At 31.2% G+C, this 23,134-nt stretch overlaps 3 protein-coding genes across 3 annotated transcripts; 1 reads left to right on the forward strand and 2 right to left on the reverse strand.

Moving 5' to 3' along the window:
• Positions 1–3,631: 3,631 nt before the first annotated feature.
• On the forward strand, positions 3,632–9,350 carry LOC130823960 (putative hydrolase C777.06c). The gene is made up of 9 exons (XM_057688800.1): positions 3,632–3,843; positions 4,685–4,820; positions 5,675–5,802; positions 6,356–6,503; positions 6,978–7,083; positions 7,881–7,945; positions 8,042–8,077; positions 8,728–8,837; positions 8,929–9,350. Exons 1-9 carry the CDS (start codon positions 3,680–3,682, stop codon positions 8,984–8,986), a joined length of 951 nt encoding a protein of 316 aa, XP_057544783.1. The 5' UTR covers positions 3,632–3,679; the 3' UTR covers positions 8,987–9,350.
• Positions 9,351–10,248: 898 nt separating this feature from the next.
• Positions 10,249–11,126, reverse strand: LOC130823428 (CASP-like protein 1B2). The gene is made up of 3 exons (XM_057688048.1): positions 10,900–11,126; positions 10,367–10,490; positions 10,249–10,275 (listed from the first exon to the last, which is right to left on the reverse strand). The coding sequence occupies exons 1-3, from the start codon at positions 11,124–11,126 to the stop codon at positions 10,249–10,251; spliced, it is 378 nt and encodes a 125-aa protein (XP_057544031.1).
• On the reverse strand, positions 10,387–20,253 carry LOC130824131 (protein BREAST CANCER SUSCEPTIBILITY 1 homolog). Its single transcript, XM_057689019.1, has 15 exons — positions 20,095–20,253; positions 19,936–19,989; positions 19,769–19,839; positions 17,713–17,826; positions 16,734–17,161; positions 16,317–16,424; positions 15,266–16,192; positions 15,081–15,178; positions 14,419–14,605; positions 14,230–14,327; positions 14,029–14,134; positions 13,779–13,944; positions 13,536–13,654; positions 13,085–13,438; positions 10,387–10,490 (listed from the first exon to the last, which is right to left on the reverse strand). Exons 1-14 carry the CDS (start codon positions 20,148–20,150, stop codon positions 13,097–13,099), a joined length of 2,874 nt encoding a protein of 957 aa, XP_057545002.1. The 5' UTR covers positions 20,151–20,253; the 3' UTR covers positions 10,387–10,490; positions 13,085–13,096.
• Between the last annotated feature and the right edge of the window lie 2,881 nt (positions 20,254–23,134).

Raw genomic sequence — 23,134 nt, forward strand, 5'->3', positions numbered from 1 at the left:
AATTAAATTTCACTAATTTCTCATTTATCAACTTTATTTTTTTACTTTGACTTTTTTCACCTCTTTAAATATTTACACCCTATCCAAACATGCCCTTAATAGTACTTCGTATTTTTTTAAATATGCTCTTGGACATAATGATAATGAGGTAATTAATGACTCTTATAAAAGTATTAGGCGATTCAAATAAAATCTCACTTCTCATCTGATTATATTTTGACTTACCCATTAACTAAAATATATAAAATAAACTTAAATAATAAATAATACAATTATAATAATATAGTGAATTTTAGAACACAGAATGTATAACTTCTAAGTAATGATGGTCATAAAACAATACAAACGTTTTTCAATCATTGATTTTATGTGTTTATCATATTGAAGTAATTCCTTAATTTATTTCCTTTAAAAAAAATAAATTAATTCTTTTATTTCAAATTACTTACAATGTTTATCTTTTCACGTATTTAATGTATTAATTTTACCCTAAATATCTTTGATTATGTATAATAATAATAAAATATAAAAAATATATTTATATAATCCTTGCATTAATACGAATTCAATAAGATTTTATTTAACTATATTTTAACTTATAGAAATATATCAAAAACTAAACACAAATTAATAGAAAAATGAATAGTCTTACATCTCTTGTGAAACTGAGAAAGTATAAATATAAAATGAGAAAGAGATCTTCCTGGAAATTGATCACGTTGAAATAACAATGTGTTGTAAATATAAAAATGTTATTTATTTCATGACTCTTATCTCACTTGAATAATAAGTATTATTTTTCAAGAAATATTTAGGTTTAGCCGGTCTTTTTAGAGACTGTTTCTTTGAAAGACATCTCTTTGGCTCATCCTATTAAATTTTAAGGTTCACTTACAGTATCTTTAATGTTTATTTACATTATCATTAATGCTTACTTACAATATATTAAATGCCTACCGAGAAATTTACTCTATATTTTCTTTTGAATCAGTCCAATAAGAGATCGGTCTTTTAAAAAGACCATATCTTATAAAAATTTGTATTTTAAATTTGATTTTCACTTAAGTCTCTCTTCTCAGAAAAAAATAATACTCTTAAAAATTACTATACGCTCTTTAATTTTTAAAATTTACTACCGAAAGTGATAAATAAGTCAAGTCACATAGTAAGTTCCAAGAAGCAAGAGGGGCGTGAAAGAAGGGCAGCAGCAGCACAGACAATGGAGGACCAATCATGTGGTAGTTTGGAATAGTGTGGGGCATAACCTTAGCAATCCTTAAACATGAATAGACCTTTTATTTCTTCATGTTTCTTTTCATTTAATTATTATGGACTTTATTATTTTATTTCAACATAAAGAATCCTTCTTCATTAGTTTTTGCTAAACTGTTAGTTCATGTCGGACGATCTTCATCATTTATGAGGAGCAAACTCATTACATAGTCAAGATGGAAGTTATTTGAACAAAATTAATAATAATATATATAATGTATGTTTCGTATTTATTAATGACGGAAATATATTAAATATATATAGTATGTTCAAATCACATATGTGTAGATTAATTTAATCTCGTAAGGGTTCTCCTAACTTTCATCTTTGATGACCCAAAGCCTCTATTTTACAACTATAGGACATACAAAAGGGGAAATTGCTTTGGAAATGAGAAAGTCACGTAATATTTAAAAGTAAATTTATAATATATATTAATAAACTTGTACCATCTCCATCAAGTTGGAGCGTAGAGATCACGAATGTCTAAATTGTGAAATATAGTCAAAAAGTGTGTATGGCCAAGAGCTTTCCAACTTATCATGAGTTGACTCATGTGAAAGTATCTCCTTAAAATACATCGCATAGGAAGGAAATGTCAACTTCAATGTGCTTTGTACACTCATATAACATAGAATTCTAACTATAGTACATGTTCATAGCACCTGATTATATGAATCTATTATTTTTAAATATAAGTTTAATATCCAAGGCGATTCGAATTAGGATTATAAACTACTAGTATCGAAATCAAATAATACATCACGTAGGAATAATACATCTCTCAAAGTATAAAAAAAAAAAAAAAAAAAAAAAAAAAAAAAAAAAAAAAAAAAAAAACTAAATTTTTCTTTGCCAAAAGAATAGAGAGTACTTCTTACTTGAGGAATGTTTGACCATTTATATTTCGGCACTAAATTATTGCATGAGCAGCTTCAAAAAGTCTACTTCTATATCATATAAGAAGATATGGAAATGAAATCCACAAGCTTACTTCCTCCCTTCTAAGAGATTACACCATCAATATTTGATGCAAATATTAAGAAATTAATAGAATCAGTAAATTATAAGAGTAGGATTAAAAGTGATTGAAATTAAGAAAAGATGTGTGGATATATAAATTAAATAAATTAGTGTGAGCTAAAGGTGTTTATTCGTGTAATCGGTCGAGTTTGAGTCGGTTTAAAGTAGAGTCTTGTGTACATGTTGCCCTGTACATAAATACATGATTACAAATTCATTTTGAAGTCGAATAATCGGATTTAATTATAAGGTCGTATAAATATCAAATCATCGGGTCTATTTTTTAAACATCTCTAATGTAAACACTACCTAAAATATAAATATTATAAAATTAAGTAGACAAACAAAAAAGGGAAAGTATAATAATCTATTAAACTTTAGAGTAAAACCTTGGGTGATGTGTCATACATAAGAATATACTCCTATGTTGTCCAAATCCAGCAAATTAATGGGACTAGACCAAAACCCAGCAAACAAAAAGTTGGTATTATAGGTCCGGTCCAATTATTTTCTATGATGTAAACCACGTTTGAATAGTGTTTGGTTAAGGTTCTATAAAGCAGGCTAAAAACTCAAAATAAAATATCAGTTTGTTAAACAAGTCAATATTTTCTTTTATGGGTATAATTTGTCGTTTTTCATTACTCCATAGACTCTGATCATAGTTTCTATAATCGAAATATATTGAATATGATGATGATGATGTCAAACAAACCAATATCCAACAACCAACATGTAACAATCAACGACCAACTACCATAGTAGATAATGTCAAACAAGTTAACATCCTCCTTTACGAGTACGGTTTGACATCTTTCATCTCTTTTCAGACTTTGATAAATAATTTCTATGAGCGGAATATATTAAATTTGATAATGTTAAATTAGGCTGGACTTATTGTGAATGCCAGCATATTAACGGGGGGATACAAGTGCACACACTTCATAAGCCAAGGAGACATATACCATCCCAAAACCATATGGCAATGGAAAGAAGGTCTCTAATAGCTTATAAAGTGTGCACACCATTTTCAATTTATCGATGTGGGATAACTCATCCCAACAGATAATGATTTTCAATTTATCGATGTGGGATAACTCATCCCAACAGATAATGATAATAACGAAAATGTTAAATAAGCCGACAAATAAACAATCCACAACCAACCAATAATCAATGATAAATTATTCATCAAAACCTAGAAAAGCATTTGAAAGACGACTAAAGAGTCTTAGAAAAATGAGCAGATGGAAATGGACCACGTTGAACAAACACTCACAATTTTTTAAGGAGTTGTTACAATTAACTAGTAAAAATGCACACATAATATATATAATGTAGCAAACTCATTAAAGTAGAAGATAAAACTAATTACGATTTACAAATGGAAAGAACAGCAAAAGCAGATGGATCATCCCTAATATTTCTGGGAACCGGATGCTCAACCGGGTTGCCAAGTCCAAGGTGCTTAATTCACCCATCGGATCCTCCTTGCCCCGTTTGTTCTTACTCTTTAAAACTACCTCCCCAACACAATCCTAATTACAGGTTAGTTTATCGTCTTTATTTTTTTTACACAAGAGCTGTTTAGGCTAGAAGTATAAATACATCCAAGAATGAATTCTCGATGTTAGTTGAGATAATAAGTGGGTTGAATATTAATGATTCGATTTAAAAGAGTTTTTAGTCAAATGATTCGGCTTATGGTCTAGGTTTACCTGAACATAGATTATTCTTCCAAGATGTAATATATGTTGGAAATACTTTATATGTGATGAAAATTTCACATCACTAAAATAGTGGGTTGTGAACTTGTATATAATGTCTAGTGGTTGATTCTCTTAATACCATAAATTTTGGGAAAGAGTGAACCTCATCAAGTGTGTATGCAAGTCAACGCTCATTTATCTGTGAGTTTGTGGACTAGAATCCAAAAAATAATTATATGACGAACTGTCAAGACTAACAACACATAATATCCTCCTTATACCTGAAACAAGGGATGGCTAAATATTTGGTTGAGATAAGAGGTATATTAATGAGATTCAAATTCCACGGTTTTGTCGCGTTGACTTATTTGACTTATTGATCATATGTACAAGTATTTTTCTATATTTTTCAATTGTATTATTTACTTTTTCAGATTTTATGTACGTATTCAATTATTAATGTCTTTAATTATGCAAATCACAAAATTAAGAAACTAAAATTTAGTAAACTTTGGCATGATCAGATTATTCAAACATTATCTCGTATGACTATATTTTAACTTATAAATTAACAACAATAAGTAAATCAATCTGATTGATGAATAGTGTCGAAGTCAACAGGAGTGAAACTAAAAAAAAGGAGAAAGTATATTGTTATTGACAATAGTGTTATGGTGTAGGTGTAATACATCTTTGCTCATAGATTATCTCGTGGCTAATGATGAACACAAATATATTTTGATTGATGCGGGCAAGACATTTAGAGAGCAAGTTCTTCGATGGTTCACATTCCACAAAATTCCTCGTCTTGATTCTGTGAGATTATATATTCTTCATAAATTGTTGTATGAGACAGTTTTATCGAAAGATATGTCTTATACATAATTAAATAGTCCATCTAATATATATTATGAGATATGGGCTTCTATTTAAGTCTTCTCACTGAAAGACGATCTCTTACAAGATTATATATCCTTTACTTTTTCTTTGCCACCAAAAACTAGTGGTGGAATTTATAACCTGAATTTGTTGGACAAACTTTACAAAATTTGTTTGTTGTTCCTTTTGTCTATTGTGACTGATTTTGGGATACGTTAGAGAATCCCTACAAATAAGAGGATAGTATTAATCTAGTTGTGAGTGGTGAAAATTAAACCTCTAATACTGTAAAAGGCTTTTCGAAAACTATACATAATGATTACCTTCTACACCATAAAATGGTAAACATATTTAATAAGGAAAATTTTATTCTAAAGATCTTACATTTTTGTGATCATTCCAATCTTTCATTTATCTAAAGATCTAACCTTTGTTTGAAATTTTCTTCTAAAGATCCGAACTGTCATTTATTCATTAAAAATTCAATTTTGTATGATTTTTTTTTTCTTCCAAAAATCTAAATGATGTCTTACTTGTTAAGCCATGTTGATTTTTTTTTGTAGGGTTGGAATTAGGGTTTTCAGGTGGGAAGGGAAGGGGCATGGGAAAGAAGCATAATCTATTTAACAAATATGAGATCATTTACACATTTAGAAAAATAAGTCATGCAAAGGTCATATTTATAAATGGTAAATGAAAGATTAGACCTCTAAAAAAAACATGCAGAAATCGAATCTTTAAACTTTAAAGATAAGACTTTTATAATTAAATTTCACTTTTTATAATTGCAGATACTGTTGACGCATGATCATGCTGATGCAGTACTTGGTCTTTCTGATTTACATTGTGTGAGACCGCTTGACTCCAATGGAGATGTTAATCCCATTTCAGTCTATGCCACTCAAGAATGTTGTGATAGGTATGGATATTTGTTACTGATACTCCATTTCTCAAATGTCATGAAATTCTATAGCTTAATTTACTCTCATATCATAGAGATAAGATTGTATACATCCGACTTTTTTAGCAGTAAATCATAAAAAATCACTTTGGTATCAGAGGGCCAAAGTTGTATACGTTTGACCCTTTTGAACTATACATAGGCAAGAGCCTCTTAGCATTAGAGTAATGATTGTTGTCGACGCAGTGTTGCTACTTCATGTTTGATTTCAACATCCCACCTTCTTAAATCTTACCATTAACTTGTGTTAGTATTCCCTTGTCCTTCTGGGATACCATTATTTGACTTAGAAAGTTATCGCATATTTAAGTCAAATGGTGCTATTTCAGATGGATTGTGACAGTATTCTAAATATGTTAAAGTGTCTATTATTATTCATATACACATCGATAAAAAAAGGAATACGTCACTTAATAAATTTGAGTTATTTATTTTACTATCAAGTGGTATTAAGCGTGAGAAGATGCTAATTTTATGTAGTGGTAGGTAATCTATTTCTACTTTGTAACAGTGTTGTGTTAAAATTTCCTCATCTATCCAAGAAAGTGCATAAGCACCATGAAGATATAGGACAAGTAACCCAAGTAGATTGGAGAATAATCCAAAACGATTGTCATAAACCTTTCATTGCTTCAGGCCTACAAGTTTGTCCTTTACCAGTAAGTTCTTTTAGCCATCAATTTATTACTCTTCTTTTTATTATTTTTCTAGATTAATACCAGGTTGATGACTACGACTTTTTTTATACTCGTTTGATTTTGCTCTCTCCCTCTGATAGAGTATATAACATATACGAGTGCTTTAATCATCAATTTTAGTTTTTGGTTAAGTTATTCTCTTGACATGGTATCAAAAGTCAACATGATAAGAGTTCACGACTTCACAGGTTCAATTCTAGTCCCCTACCCGTTTTTGCCCTCCTTTTTTTTGTTGTGACAAACGCAAATTAAAAATATAAACATGATACAAAATAACGCACAATAATTCTAGACTAATAACAGAATCAGTCAAGCAGATATAACTAATATTATATATATATATATATATATATATATATATATATATATATATATATATATATATATATATATATATATATATATTATGATTGATAACCAAACAAAAATGGACAGGTGATGCACGGTGAAGATTATGTCGCACTTGGATTTTTATTTGGTGATAAATGTAAAGTTGCATATGTCTCTGATGTTTCACGATTTCCTTCCACCACAGAATACAGTAAGCATTTTCCATGCTTTAATTAATTTGTGTGTACTAGCATTAGTCTTTTTTTTTTTCTTTTGTTCTTTTTGTTGCAAATAATTTTATATGCTAATAAAGTCATTAACTCATAATATATACATGCTTATTGAAATCATGATGAAATATTGAAAGATTTTGATATCTCGCTTATAGAAGTTATAATTAGGGTCTGACATAGTGTTTTGCATAGTAGCGGATGATGTTAGAGTATATAACATACCTTGAGGTCTCAACCATCAACTTAAGCTTTTGGTTGAGTTGGTTCCTTGACATGGTATCAGAGCCAACATGACAAGAGGTTTCAAATCTCAACCACCCTTCATTTAAAGTGGAACATTCAGCACCTATGCGCATCCACACTTCTAGCCCAATGGACTCTCGTGTGAGGAGGCGTGTTAAAGTATATAACATATCTTTGGGCTTCAATAAACTTAACCAAAAGCTTAAGGTGATGCACCTAAAATTAGTCCAAACCTAATAATAAAGGTTTAGGTTTTATAGAATTCTATTCTAATTAGGGTTTCTTAGGTCCTACATAAACCCATGTTAACCTAGTGATTTGTATTATATTTTCGACTCTATCCCCATATATCAATAAAATTATTATTTTTTTGTCGGTCTATAGACATAGCTACCATATTGGTAGTGAATCATGTTAATCTCTATATGATATTTATTATTTTCAGTTTATTTTCCTTACGTTTGTCATCAAATATATGGTACAATGTAATCAAGGATATGGAAATCAATGCTAATTTGGTTGATTATTGCAGTAATCTCTAAGGAAACAGGAGAACAGCTTGACCTTCTTATCTTAGATACCAATTGTATATATTTGGTATATAATCTATTTTCTATTTTTTCCTTATTTTTCAATGCATTTTTTATGATTAACTTCAACATTTAATCCATTAATTTCTTGTAATTTTTACAGAATGGACAAAAAAACACACACTTCTGTTTCCCTGAGGTGAGATCCATGTTGTGTAAACCTTGCACTTGCACATTTAATTGTTCGTAAGTCATAACAATATGATTAGCTTAATTACAAAAATATGATTAGCTTAATTACTTGTAGTTAAGTTACATTGGTTCATTGACATGGTATTGTGTCAAGGAACCAACTCAACCAAAAGCTTAAGCTGATGGTTGAGGCCCCAAGATATGTTATATACTCTAACACGCCCCCTCACACGAGACCCCATTGGGGTAGAAGTGTGGATGCGCATAGGCGCTGAATATTCCACTTTAAATGAGGGGTGGTTGAGATTCGAACCCGTGACCTCTCACGTTGGCTCTGATACCATGTCAAGGAACCTACTCAACCAAAAGCTTAAGCTTATGGTTGAGGCCCCAAGATATGTTATATACTCTAACATATTGGCATGTGAGTCAACGTGATTGAAAGGTTTGGGGTTCAAATATCATTCATCCTTCATTTTAAGTAGAATATTTAGCAGCATATGTTGCATCTACACTTTTAGTAGAAAGGACTCTTATGTGAGGCACGAAAAGGTGTCATAAAGTATATAAGGGTTTTTAATCAGCAACTTAAACTTTTAGTTAGATTCGGAAAATATCCAATAACGGCCATCTAATTTGATTTTATATTTTTGAAAGACTCTTGATGCGGTGAGGAGGATTTGTCCAAAACGTGCATTATTAATCGGGATGAATCATGGCTATGACCATCACAAGATCAACAAAGACTTATTAGAGTGGTCAGAAAGGTATAAGTTTGTGATTTTCTATATACTTAATTACCTGTATTTATTAGCCCAGAAAATTTTAATAAGTGCTTTTTTTATGTTTAAATGTTAGGGAAGGAATTCCAGTTCAACTTGCTCATGATGGTTTAAGAGTTCCTATTGAGCTTTGATAAATATTCTTTTCTATAAATATTCCTTGTCTAGAGTTTCTAGAAGCTTATGGCTTTATGTGCTTGAACGAACACTTGTTGGCTCATTCCAGCAATTGTTTATGCAGGATAAAGTTCCTCTTATTTGTTCCCTATATAAAAAGCCTTAAGCCTCTTATTCCCTAAGATTCTTGACTCATGTAATTTCTTATAAACTAAAGGCACTTATTTGACTGGGTTTCATAATCTATGAACAAATTGTTCATAGAATTTTCCCAATTTTCAATATCGGTATGTTCTTTCTTATTTTGTTCTTCAATTTCATATTCTATATTCTTATTTACTTCTAGGTTGTTCTTGGTTTAATATATTTTACGACTGTTAATGGGCAACTAAATCTTTGATAGATTAGCCCATAGTTGTAATACAACCAAAAGCCTTAGTAGATGGCTGAAGTCACGTAATATGTAATATACTCTATAAAAATATCAAAACAAATTAGAAGCGAAGAAGAAATCTTTTAAGAAATAATTATTTAGAATTAAGAGAATAGGATTGAAAAGTTGAGACTCCTAAAGAATAAAATAAAATAAAATAATACTTATATTCATGATATTCACCCAATTTAGTTGATTCACTAGAACACACTAAAGTACAAGACAATTTTTACAACTAGAAATACATAATTTAAGGGTATATTTGAAAGCTTTAAATATAAATAAAAATCATTGAATAAAGAACATTACATTTCTAAAGAAGCATTTGTTTTGTTAACAATTTGATATTGTTTAAGAGTAGAAATGAGAAGTAGGATAAGTAGAACAACAAGGCCTATGAATGAAGCAAGAATGGCTCCAGCACCATGCCTACAAAAGCTTTCAAATTTGTCACAAATTTTGTTCCATTGTGCATGATTATTCCCATGCTTTGCTAACTCTGCCATAAATACAGCTGAACTTGTGGAAGCTGCTAATATTGCTAATATTATCTGCATTATTAGTTCATCTCTTGTTAAATTTAGATATCGGATCAGCATAAGATGTGATAGAGTATATAACATATCTTGCTTAAACTTTTAGTTGAGTTGATTTCTTAATATGTATCAGAATTCAACGTAACAAAAGGATCAATTATCTGCATTATTAGTTCATCTCTTGTTAAATTTAGATATCGGATTAGCATAAGATGTGATAGAGTATATAACAAAAGGATCAACGTAACTAAGATAAAAACTAAAATTCAACTTTGATCTCAAAAAAAAAGAATTTAAGAAAATACATTCACTATCTTTTAGACCTATGTATAAGGAGCTAAAAACAAAAACATAACATTAGTTATATCATTTGACATATAATTTGGTGATAAGTTTCAATTTAAAATATAAGATATAGAAATGCTTACTATGTCTAGAATAGAGATGACCATAAAGCGAACTCCTTTTGGATCCAACTTCCTCCCAAAAAATTCAGCATGCAAAGCCAACAAGCTATGTAACGCCGCTAACCCGTTTCCCACAACAAAGAATCTACATGCACATAATTACTTATCAACAAAAACATAATCACGTGAAATTTTATTTAAATGTCTTGATAATTATTTAATAACATCAACTTTTAAATTTACTCTTAAATGAAAAAAACATTGAGTTTCGAAAAAACAAGTCCAAATGATGCAAGTATAAGTATACCGAAAAAGTAACCATGACAATACACATATCATAAATATTTCTCGGTAACTATTAATATTTAAGTTATATATATATATATATTCATTTTATTTATTTTACAGATTGGCTTCATTTTTAAAGTCAACCACTATATAATGACCCGTAATAGTTTATAGCTGGAAGTGATTTACAAACAAAGTTCTCACCGATAACAACATAATATCAGATCTTAAAAGCAAAGATTGATTTGGGCTAAATATAAACTTACATGTTAGCAGGAGTGTGTTGAAACTTGGCAGCAATAGTAGCCTTAACAGAGGTAGTACCAATGGTAGCAACCACCAAAGTTTTAGTTTCTTTGTTTAAAGCCATCACTATTGTAGCTGACAATGTGGCTAAAAAAACTATTATCCTCAATAACGTAACGATTATTTTTATTTTTTTCTCGCCTTCTGATAATCTCAACGAATTGTACCCGACATCCAATTGCTTCATCTTAAATTTGTAACAATTCAAACAAAAAAAAGATTTATATGATAAATAGATAATTGGAATAATTGAACTTAATTGATTAATTCTTTAATGATCAATTGAATGATTTTGATAAAATTAGCTAGCTTGGCATTCTTATATAGCTTAATTAGGTGTCTAGTGTTGCTTGTGTGTAAAAGTATAAATTAGTTTCTAAATTATGGTCTTGAATGTTGGAACCAAACTTGTGACTTTAATTTCTTGGGTGGTATAACCACATTTCCTAGTTTATTAAAGCTTCCTTATTGGTTGGGAATTTTTGTCAATGTTTTTACCTTATTGCTTTTTGGTGGAATGTAGATACACTTGATTTAAGCATCAAATTCAGGAATTGTATAATTGATGAGATAGTTTAACTCTTTAAGATTAGAATGTTAGAGAATCGGGTTTTGTCACAATTTGAGCAAAAACTAGTTTCAAGCTAGGTACTAGGATCAAATTTCACCTAGTCCTTTTTTACTCTCGGCCTACCTTATAATCCAAAAAACAAAGATTAGAAATGTTATAATGTTTTTAGCTTATATTTAAACTCTTTAAGATTAGAAACGTTAGAGAATCAGATCTTGTTACAATTTGAACAAAAATTGCATTTCTCAAGCTAAATACTGAGATCGAATCTCACCTAACCCTCCCTTTCCCTCAACCTACCTTATAATAAAAACAATTAAAAAAAAATTAGAAATGCTACATTGTTCTTAGCTTATATGCATATCTTGACTTTTATTAAACCATTGTGCAACTTATTAAAATTCCACTAACTTTATATGTTGAAGATAATATTTAGACTTTGAATTCTACTTAGATGTGTGTAAATAAATTTAATTTGACTTAAATTCTCCAAAAAAGTGTCTTCATAGTTTGGCTCCTTGGTAAAATACCTACCAATAATCTGGAATACACAGACACCTCCCTGGCGTGTCCCGTGTCGGACACGTGTCGAACACGGACACGCGAAAATCCGTGTCCGACACGTCAAATTAAGTGTCCAATATTTTAATATTTTTTCGGACACGCGGACACGGCAAGGACACGGAAGGGACACGGCAAGGAACACGACAAGCAGTCAAGGACACGTTTTTTAAAAAAAATATAAAATAAAATAAAAAAATTATAATTATAATTCATAAGCAGAATTCTGAATGTGTTATTTGTTAATCTTAAATTCTTAATCTTAGTGTTTGTAATTTGAATTTTGAAATGTTGTTTTTGAATTTTTTGTATATCCTCTTTGAATATTTGTTAATTGTTATTTGTTGATGTTAAATTGTTAATGTGTTTGTAATTTGAATTTTGAAAAGTTGAAACATTGTTCTTGATTTTTTTGTATATCCTCTTTGAATATTTGTTAATTGTTATTTGTTAATAATAAATTGTTAATGTGTTATTTATTAATCTTGATTTTTAAATCTTAAATTTATCTATTTATTTGGTTTTCTTTAATCTGGTTTGTATGACTATTTTTAAATACTCATGTTGTTTATTTGGTACTTATTTGCATTTTATGTAAGTTTTATGTTTTTAAAGTGTTTATTTACATATATCAAATGAAAGATTGTAAAATTATCTTTTAATTTTATATATTTATTATATTACCATTTTCGTGTCCCCGTGTCCGCCATTTTTAAGTTGGCGTTTTTCCGTACCCATGTCGTGTCCGTGTCCGTGTCCGTTCTAGTGCAACCTAGCCAATAATACATAGACTTCTTAAATAGAGACATAGGAAATCACAAGCAATGAATAAGGTAAAAGCTCCAATATTTTACATAAGTAAATAATACCTTAACTTAAGTATGTGCAAGTAAACTTTACAGATGATATAACTTCATACTTTCAAGTAGATTAAGGTTCCTGAATTTAAGATTATCTAATGATAAATTTTACAATTTAGGATAAGGAAAATGTGAAAATAAGTAACCACTAACCAATCATGTCATTCACAAATCTTGTAGCTTATGCCCAGCTATGGAGTTCAGGAGCCATGAATTGTTGCCGAGTTTTGCTCCACTTGCAATTGCAAGAGCTTCTGCGTCAGATCGCCTGTGATCAAGAATCATATCTTCCTTTCGGAGATCACAGTTAGCAGGCAGCTCAATGCTGTAGATTATGACGGTTGATGGTGAGGACGAAGGTGTTTTGATTCCTTGAGTTTTTACGATTGGCTTCCTGTGTAGTACAGTTCCTCCAGCAGCAGTCACAAGGTCTTGTAAATAGCCTTTGTATGAAGGTTCGAAATCTCCAGAGAAATAGAAATTGAATCCAGCAAAGAGCTTTGGTTGCTGCGGTTTCAAGCATTGTTTAATAGGCTATTAGACGGAAAAGTTCCATGAAATTGCGCATTACCTGAGGTGAAAAGTGACTTTTGATGAACCTTACCTTATTCAGAAGTCTTAGTCTTCCTAAACAAGGGCCATTCTGAACCCCGTGAATGTCACAAGTGATTTCATAAGGAGTCTCATCAACTAGTTTCATGGCCTTATTACACTCTTGAACCCCTACGGAATCATGAAAGACTAACATATGAATAATCCCAAGTGAAGCAAATCTACAAATTTGCACTGATCACAGTAAAGAACTAGCAATTTTGTAGTAACTATTGGAAGGGGATTGTGCACTCACATTTGATACTTAATATCCATTTTCCTTCTAGGATCCCCATCATAACTTTAAGTGTTCTCTTACATGCTCCTTTCTCATTCGTCGATGCGATAACATGGGTGACACTTGGATTCCAGCTTGCCGATAGCACAGCTCCTGAGGACTTTGCTAATTCAGAAACAGCTTCCTGTATATCCCACTTTCTGATTTAGTAAATATTTAAAGCATTTGTTGCATGTTGAAAAAGTTGAGACCAAACCGAGAACTCTACCTTCTCTGTGGCAACAAGAGCTGAACAACAGAGGACTATTTTCTCAGATGACCGACAACAATTCCACTTCTTTATATTAGTAGCTGCAACTTGAGGTCTTTGGCTCCTGCCAAAGAGAATAATACATTCCTGAACTTCCTGCATCACAGTGACAGGAAACATCTGAAAAGAAACTGAAGGATGGCTTGGAAATTAACATACCACTTCGGATTACATTTTCGTTTTCTAGCTTGTGGCATCATCAATTCACAGGGTAATTTTGAAGAAGCATGATGAGGACATAATATGACAAAGTGATCCTGTTGGAAATGGGGCAAATGAATAGTGAAAGTTGGCAAAAACTCTGGCATATGTATCTGTCACCTACCAAAAAACTAATAAGCAACTTACAGTATCCCAACGACACTCTTTTAGCTTCTTGGCACAAGGGACATGAAAGCTTTTGCGACAACTCTTCTCATAACAACCCAGAGCTGCTCCTTTCACCCCACACAAAGAGCACTTAATCTTACGGCTTCTTGTTAATTCTTGCTCAAGGTTAACCGCGATGTTCTCTTCAAAGTAAACATTAGGGGCCCTAAAAGAGTAAATTGAAATGTTACATCAAAGATTCAAATCAAATTACCATACGTCCTTAGGTAAAATTCAAACAGCAAATATATTCTTTTCCATGACAAATAAAGAGCCTGGTAATTAGTCATAGCACAAGTAAGGATGTCCTTTTTAGTATCTCAGAATGAAGCACTGAATAAAACAAGTTGTGAACTGCACCCATTAGTGATGTTTGTAACAAGCAAGGTCAGAAGGAAGATAGAAGTAATAATGAACTCATACATTATCTTACATTGAGATGCAGACCATTTCCAACCAGTAACATTAGCAAAAATAGCGGCAAGTCAATAGCTTGACTATGACTTTAGCCCAAACTTTGTCCACAATATTGTAACAATCACTTTAAAGTTAACACTAACGGTGCAAACTTTTAACCAGGACATGAAACTAAACATGGCACAAGAGATCCATACTGTATATTTACGCTTCAAGAAACATACCATTCAGTGCAGTGTTTGTGTGAATGGATGACTAAACCCCCAGCATGACTTGCTGCAACTGGTCTACCTTCAGAATAGTGTATCATCTCCCCAGAATCCTGCAGTAATTGTTCCACAATTTTAATATTCACCTGAACTAGAGAAAAGGCGATGCCAGCATGAACATAATTGCAACATGACAGTACCTCACTCTCTGTAGTTGAGTGACAAAAGGCACACTTGATGGAAATTGTGTCACATTTGCGCAAAGCTGGCAAGTCTTTGCGGTGTTGGATTTTTCCGTTTTCAGGGGAAGTTCCTGGATTACCATTATTAGATCTCTCTTTAACACTACTCGATTTATCTTGTGCTGCGGCCCTTGGATGAAAATTTTCAACTCGCTCATCAACCTTTTCTGTAATTATATCATTTAGAGAAAGTTTTTGTTTGAGCACAGGTGCTAACTGACCAATTTCCTTTGATTTATGACTGGGGATGCAACCATTAGATTCATTTACAGTTCTGCAAGGTTCTTCAAGCATCATTTCAATAGATAAATTGGATTGTTCTCTGGTGATATGAGGCTGGGCAAGATTCTTTATCTGCTTCTTCCTTTTTACTGAGACTTGTTTGTGTATGTGATCAATGCTGCTAAAGCTCCGCTTTGTCACTTCAAGTTTCTTGCTTTTGTTAATACCTTTTTTACTCCCTGAAGCAGAAGGGAGGTCGGTAACAGCATGATCGAGAACTTCATCCATCAACTTTGCATAAAGCGATTGAACAAGTTTAGTCTTAGAAGTAACAGCTACTTCTGAACTCCCTGAAACAATTTCATTACCAGGCGTTATTTGATCATCGTGGCCCTCTCCTACCTCCTTGTGCTTTCGGCCTTTGTGTTTATTTGTCTTGCATAGTTTTTTGCCCCTCTTGTGAGGTATTTGACGTCTATTTAAGCTATCTTCACTTTTTTCAGGATGGGCATAATTGTGAAGCTCATCATTTGTGATATTATTCTTTTCTTGGGAACTGACATTTCCCTGCTGTTCTATGTTCAATTCTTTATTGGCAGTGCCGTCGATCGAGACTCCTTCCAGTTTCTGTCCAAGCATCTCATCACCTTCTGTATCTTGAACCTGCATTTAACTCGAGTTTATGCCAGAAGCAATATGCTATAAGAGCAAACAGAACGACAATGAAAAAGAATGAATGATACATCAACATCATAACCTATAATGAACATTTTCCAATTCTTGCTACCTGCTTTTTAAAGGGGCTGGAACAAAGTTCGGGAGAGCATGCTCTTTGTGTCCATTCAAACATTTCGCTGTCAAAGAAATCTACATTGCGCTTGCTGTGCATTTTCTCCTACCAGGATGTCAGATGATTAGCTGACGTACTCAATAATCTAATGAAACATTTAAGTACAAAATAAATAAGAACCAAAACAAAATCTTGGATAGATGTGTAATCAACCAAATACAAACTCAAATTAACAAAAATAGAAACAGCATGTTGCCAAACCAAAAGAAAAGGAGTAGGCTGACTGTACAAGAGACGAAGAACTTGGATGGCAATCAAAAATTTCATTGTCAGGTTTGAAACATGCTAATCACATATACTGAGCAAAATCTACGTTGAACTTGGCGGCCAATATAATAGAGATTGGGTACTTACTTCCGTGGATATTTCAGGGGATTTATCATCATCTGAATCTTTTAGATCACTAAAAGAAGGGACTTTTGCTGGGGTACATGTCAACTGATCCATATCAGTCTGTTGACTTGATCTTTCGTCTTCTTCTCGCACCCAGAAGAAAGGTGACATGTGTTGGTTTTCCTTCACAGTTGAAAGTGGATGTTCACTATGAAAAGCTGAACAATTTTTCTTGACCAACTTGTTTTGATCAATTATATCTTTTTCTTGCCTTAATGGAGTTTCAGTGTCTGGAGACTGAGGCACTTGGACCCTTTTATTTGTGGGAAATGAAGATTTTCTTCTGTCGCGACCAGAACTTTTTGATTTTGGTTTTGATGATGTAGGGCTTGCACCTTTCATTTTTTGAAACTTCACAACCTCAGGAGTTGTTTGTCCAGTCTGCATTTCTGCATATGACATGACAAACTGCATCTTAAATGACAAACAATATATATATATAGGAGTTCTATTTTCGAATAAAAGACTTCTGATGAACATGCTTCATTAGACAAGTTCTAATAACACCAGAGATAGGAACATAATATCACAATGTTCAGCAGTGATTATTTTTTATCATAATAGTGACTGCAATAAACATGGGAAAGCTTTTTACTCAATAAAATTCATATATTTAGACCTTCTTAAAGAAAAGTTATTGTATATATATATTATCCATTGTTGGATTTTGGTAAACAAACCAAACCAAAACAGCTTCTAGCATGTAGTACAAGATTTCGAATATGCGTACTCCTGTATATATACAAAAACTGATAAACACGGGGGAAATGCAAGACTGATGATATCTTCACAAGGTAAACTGAAATTGCAAACATCGTTCTTTCAGCATGAGAACACAGCAAAACTAAAAGACCTCCAATTTGATTAGAGTTCACATCTTCCAAGTTTTTCAGTAATGCATTGTAAAATAAAAACTTCAAATGATAATAAAATACTTTACCTGCCAATTTGGTTGAGGGACCATTTTGAGAGACAAAGAGGTTAAGCCCTGAAGCAACTTCCATGCTCTTGTATATGTTAACTAGATTATCCATATGAGGAGCAGGGCGAATTTCTGCGGCGCATGAAACTTGTTTATAAGTAAATCATTGCTTTACCAGTTAGCATTAGTATCAAGACTCAAAAGTCACATACAGCTTTCTCAAACTGCTCGTAATTATCATAAATGTTGTCACTCAAAAATTTAAAAAGCCTATAGTTCAGAAGACTGTAAATCTCTTTGTTGTTTCAAGGGTAAAACTCCGTACATCCAACCATCTCACCCCCTAGGTGGAAGCCATTTTCATAATAATCATGAAATACTTGTGTGAAAGACACAAGTATTTCTGGTCCCCAAGATCTACATGTTCTTGCTCTCAAATCAACTAACTATTTTGTTTTTATTTTAACAGATATGCAAATGTTGTACAGTTTTCAGCAATTAAATACATGATATAATAAACAGAAGAGTAAAAGCAGATTGAGAACCACATACAACAAATGCAAAGGCCTCAAAATTAAATCTACTTGACAGTTGACACCAAACACATGAAGCACAGCCTCAAATACAAAATTGGGTTTTTTGACTAAAGAATACGTGATAGAAACATCATCTAAGTCCAAAAAGCATTAGCATCCGTAACGCGTTAGTCAAGTATATCGTGTCTGTACACACTATCAATCCGTCAAGTAAAAATGACACCTACTCACCTTCTAACAAAGGTGATGATGGAATTTCTTATACGTCATTGCTAGAACTAACATGTGGAAAATGATCAAACTTACATAATCTAAGGGTTATAACTCTAAACTAATCAATTTACAATGTAATAACTGACTTTTCAGACATGGTAGTATTCCCCCAAGATAATTAAGCTCATTGTCATGCGCCCAAGCCATTAGTAGAATGACTCTTTTCGGTGGGTTATGTAAGCAATCCTAAAATTTACATCCACACCACGCATTGCACCTCAGATGAGTGGGGCTTTCATCTCTCCATCCTTAAATTATGATCCCTTCGCTCCATTGAATTATATAAATTCTCCTATTTGGGATGTCCCACTGACTTTACACAACGCGTTGAATGATTCTTATCCACACATTTCTTTTCTCTTTTCATAATATCCACACAATTCAAATTTTTTGTTTAAAGCATAGATTAAATTTGTATACTGGCAAAAATGTAGCGATCTCATAAGGAAAATTATTGTAAATTAAAGAAGCAATCACCCAATGGTATTGCATTTGAGCACTTAGTTAAGCAAGTTCGAGCTTAAAAATATGAAGACATGGATGGGGAAGCAACAAAGCTCACATGCCATGAGTTTGAAGCAAGAAAACATGAAGAAAAGGTTAAAAGAGGACAGCTCAACCGATCAATGGGATGGCTCGAGCGAGCAGCATGAAGTGAGTTGTTCAATATCTTGCTCGATCGAGCAAGTGGTAGGTTCAATCCTGCTTGATCGAGCAACCATGTCAAAATCTCTTTTTTGTACTAGCATTCGTGAAGTCTTTTGGGGATTCTTAACGTCTTGAGATAGATTTCTTTGACCTTTGAACCTATTAAGGAGGTCTCTAAGGTCATAATAAAATTGATTGCAAAAGATATTCTTGGGTTGTTGAACTTTGTGAGGGAAAGCTTCTTGTATTTTGAGACAAACTTCATAGGACTTTTAGCAAGCTAGAGATATTGAGTTTGAGATTTCTAATTGTAATTGTTGAATACAAATTAAAAAATTAAAATCTTTATTTGTGGGGAGAATACCTTAAAGTACCATCAAAATCTTTGTTAACTTCTTTTGTTCTTGCATTGTTTGGTGCGAGTTCTTGTCGGTAATGTTTTTCTCTTGTTCTTGCATTGTATAGTTTTACTCCAATACCACTTCATCGAAGTTACTTTAATAATTTGGTGTAATCACAGATTCAAAATTGTGTTCAAAAGAAATTCTATTTTTTATTTTTCAAAAGAAAAATATAATGACTAAATAGATAGGACTCTAAGAACAGCATAAACCGACCTCGATGCTGATAAGGCACTTTACAAACTGGACAGCTGGAACCTGATCTCATCGATTTGCGAATACATGAACTGAATAAGATTTTGAAAGAATCAATTATAAACCAAACAAAATTACGACCTACAAAATTAAACAACAAAATAAAGCAAAGAAAGTCAGCAATTTACTTGCAGAAAACATGATTGCATGTAAGAGATGCGGCAGAATCAAATAAGCTCAAACTGCAAAAGTAAAATTCAATGTTATGAAAAATCAAAAGAAGATTTACAAGGGACTATTAAAAAATTGGGGGAAACATAAGAAATTAAGAATTGGAGAAGAATTACCAGATGGGACATTTAAGCTCTCTTCCCATCTTCTCGAGATGAGATGTATCCGCCATTGTTGTTCACGGGATAAGCTTGGAGGAAGAAAGAGGATTGATAGGGTTTTTGGGATTGAAGGTGAAAAATCGGATGGTGTGAATGAAGACGGTGATAAAAGAGAGAAGATTGCAAAAGAAGTTGGCGGAAAATAAAAGTTTTTGAAAAATTTAAAACCCCGCCAAACTATTATATCTACGTTGTTTGCCTATACAAGAATTCTTCCTTTCTATATTTACCCGCAACCGCAATATAAGAAAAATGATATTATTTATTTACCATTTTTAATTTGTAATTAATTTATAACCTCTACTTAAAATATACTTATATAGAATTTTGTTTGATTCTTTTTAATGTAAATATTACTAATATCAAATTTTTATAGTATTTTAATATACATAATTAGAGATAGAAAAAATTACCTAGAATAATTCAACATTTTCATGATTTTTCTACAATAATCTCACTTATTAATCGACCATAAATAATCCCAACTTTATGGGGTATTTTCCTAGAGTAAATTCGGGTAACTGAATAACCTACTATAGCAGGTAATTTACCAAAAAAGTAAACTAAAAATTAATATAAAATTAGAGAAAGATTTTGAAAATTTACATAAAAAATTATTGAAAGAGTTTAACAATTTTTAGATTTTTTTGAAATTTTACTTTATTTTATCTTTAAAAAAAATAAAACTTGTTATGACAGGTAATGTGGTTACCTGAGTGTGCTCTAGGCAAATACCCCATAAAGTTGGGATTATTCATGGTTAATCAATAGGTGATATTATTGTTGAAAAATCATAAAAAAGTTGGTTTAATTTTTCCTTAGAGATATTAAAAGATAATTAGTGCATTGAATTGCGTGAAAAGTGAAATATTGTAAGTATTTTGGAATGGAGGAAGTACGTCCTATTCAAGTTAGTTGTCCTATTTATTTTTTTGCACTATTCACTTATCACTCTTAATTTGTATTTTATTCTTATTTTATAAGTTAAAACACAGTCATATAAGATCTTGTTTGATTCGTCTCAATGCAAGAATTGTTAATATCAATTTTTTGTATATTTAATTAAGAACAATTAGAGATATCAAGGGTTAAAATGTTATATCGGCAAGTGTGAGAAACTAAATGGGACTACTAACTTAAATAGGAGGGAGTACTAGATAGATTTACGTTTAAAACACGAATGTTATAAATATTTGATGATATAAATAATAATAATATTTTATAAAATTAATTCATTAACAATACAAACTTAATTATTAAATCCTTGTATTTATTATATTATCATCATTAAAGTGAATAAATAATTTATTATACAGCAATATTAAAATATATACTCATAGTAATTATTGATAATTAAAATAGATAAAATTTTAAAAGTCTTCAACTATGATAAATAGAAGGGAAGATTTAGTTGAAAAAAATAGTCAAAATTTATTATCTAAGTTAAAATAAAGATTTACATGTATATTATTTGTTGGTTTATATAATAAAATATAGTATTTCAATAGATCATTACATATATATAGTTATAGTCAATCAACAAATATTACATGTTTTAATTAATGAGTTAATTGTTTCTCTATATATATGAAGTCAAATATCAAAAGTTTTCTTGTCAATAATAAAAAAAGGGTGAGAAAATTTTTAATGACAATATGACACGTGTCTCAAGTCATTTATTCATTAATATAGTTTATCGATGATTGATATTATCTTTATCAAAGTGAATAAATAATTTAAAATACAACAATATTAAAACATATGCTCATAGTAATTAATTATAATTGATACAAATGAATTCAAAAGTCTTCAACTATGATAGATAGGAGGAAGAATTTAGTTGAAGAAATAGTCAAATTAGTTAGCTTATTCATTATAATAGTATGATGATGATTTATTATCTAAGTTAAAATAAAAATTTACATGTATATTATTCTTTCGGTCTATATAAGAAAATATAATATTACATATTTTATTGAGTTAATTGTTTTCATAAATATTAAGTCAAATATGAAAAGTTTCCCTGTCAATAATATAAAAAGGCGGGAAGATTTTTGTGACAGTGTGACACGTGTTTCAAGTCGTTTCTTCATTAGTATATTTTATTGATGATTATTGATTTATTGATTATTGATTGATAGGAAGTGAATAAGGATATATATATATGTGAACTGGGAACCTACCTGACAACTACCGGGGACTAAGATTTTCTGTCAACTCATCCCATTTGTGAATAGGGGTCATCAACAACTATCTACGTTGTCATTGATGATATAGTGATTTCAAGCCATAATCAAAGAAATTACCTCCTACGAACATTTTAGTAAACGACTTGTTAATCAGACTTGCTTAGAGGGCTTTGTGCCATATCCAAAGGTTTTTACTTGTTTTCATACCATACTATATCAAAGGTCCTCAATCAAGCTATGCCCCCACTAAATATTATACTCCATATGATTTTTTCTAATGATTAAATTTCCTTCTATTTTCTAATATTTCATACAATAAATTTCATGTTTTTATTGTTACAGGTAAGAGGTTACTTTAGTGCATTCTTAGCAAGCATTTTTTTATAGTTGTGATTATTCATGTTTAATCAAAAATTGAGATTATTATAGAGCAATTAGTAAAATATTAGATTATTCTGGGTAATTTTTTCTTGTCAATTAGTGATTTTCTACTTCTAAAGGGGTTTATATGGGTTGTTAGAGGCAAATGGGTAAAATAAAAAATATAAATGAATGAAGCGATTACATGGACGAGGTCAGCATACCCGGGATCAATTCAGTGCACATGATTAGACGAACTAGATTGAAGTCAAAATTGGTGATAAGTAAAGAGATCGGTAGATCATATTATACGCATCAAAAGCGTTTGTCATCATCTTCATCATCATATCCAATGGTGAGGCCCGACCCTCTTGTAAAAAATGTGATTCTTTGTATTTTTAGCTTTGGCCCCCTTACTAATATATGATATATAATTTAAACAGTGC

This window comes from Amaranthus tricolor, chromosome 9 (genome assembly GCF_026212465.1).
Source record: "Amaranthus tricolor cultivar Red isolate AtriRed21 chromosome 9, ASM2621246v1, whole genome shotgun sequence".
Lineage (NCBI taxonomy): Eukaryota > Viridiplantae > Streptophyta > Magnoliopsida > Caryophyllales > Amaranthaceae > Amaranthus > Amaranthus tricolor.

What these genes read in the sequence shown, in the direction of transcription:
- LOC130823960 (XM_057688800.1), top strand. Translation starts at nt 3,680, where the DNA reads ATGGAAAGAACAGCAAAAGCAGATGGATCATCCCTAATATTTCTGGGA. An exon ending in CAACACAATCCTAATTACAG is followed by an intron (nt 3,844 to 4,684) that starts GTTAGTTTATCG and finishes GTTATGGTGTAG; the next exon opens with GTGTAATACATCTTTGCTCA. An exon ending in ATACCAATTGTATATATTTG is followed by an intron (nt 7,946 to 8,041) that starts GTATATAATCTA and finishes TAATTTTTACAG; the next exon opens with AATGGACAAAAAAACACACA.
- LOC130823428 (XM_057688048.1), bottom strand. Translation starts at nt 11,126, where the DNA reads ATGAAGCAATTGGATGTCGGGTACAATTCGTTGAGATTATCAGAAGGC. An exon ending in CAACACACTCCTGCTAACAT is followed by an intron (nt 10,491 to 10,899) that starts GTAAGTTTATAT and finishes ATGTGCATGTAG; the next exon opens with ATTCTTTGTTGTGGGAAACG. An exon ending in TCATCTCTATTCTAGACATA is followed by an intron (nt 10,276 to 10,366) that starts GTAAGCATTTCT and finishes TTTTGTTTTTAG; the next exon opens with CTCCTTATACATAGGTCTAA.
- LOC130824131 (XM_057689019.1), bottom strand. Translation starts at nt 20,150, where the DNA reads ATGGCGGATACATCTCATCTCGAGAAGATGGGAAGAGAGCTTAAATGT. An exon ending in AGTGCCTTATCAGCATCGAG is followed by an intron (nt 17,827 to 19,768) that starts GTCGGTTTATGC and finishes CATGCGCCGCAG; the next exon opens with AAATTCGCCCTGCTCCTCAT. An exon ending in CCAGCCCCTTTAAAAAGCAG is followed by an intron (nt 16,193 to 16,316) that starts GTAGCAAGAATT and finishes AGTTAAATGCAG; the next exon opens with GTTCAAGATACAGAAGGTGA.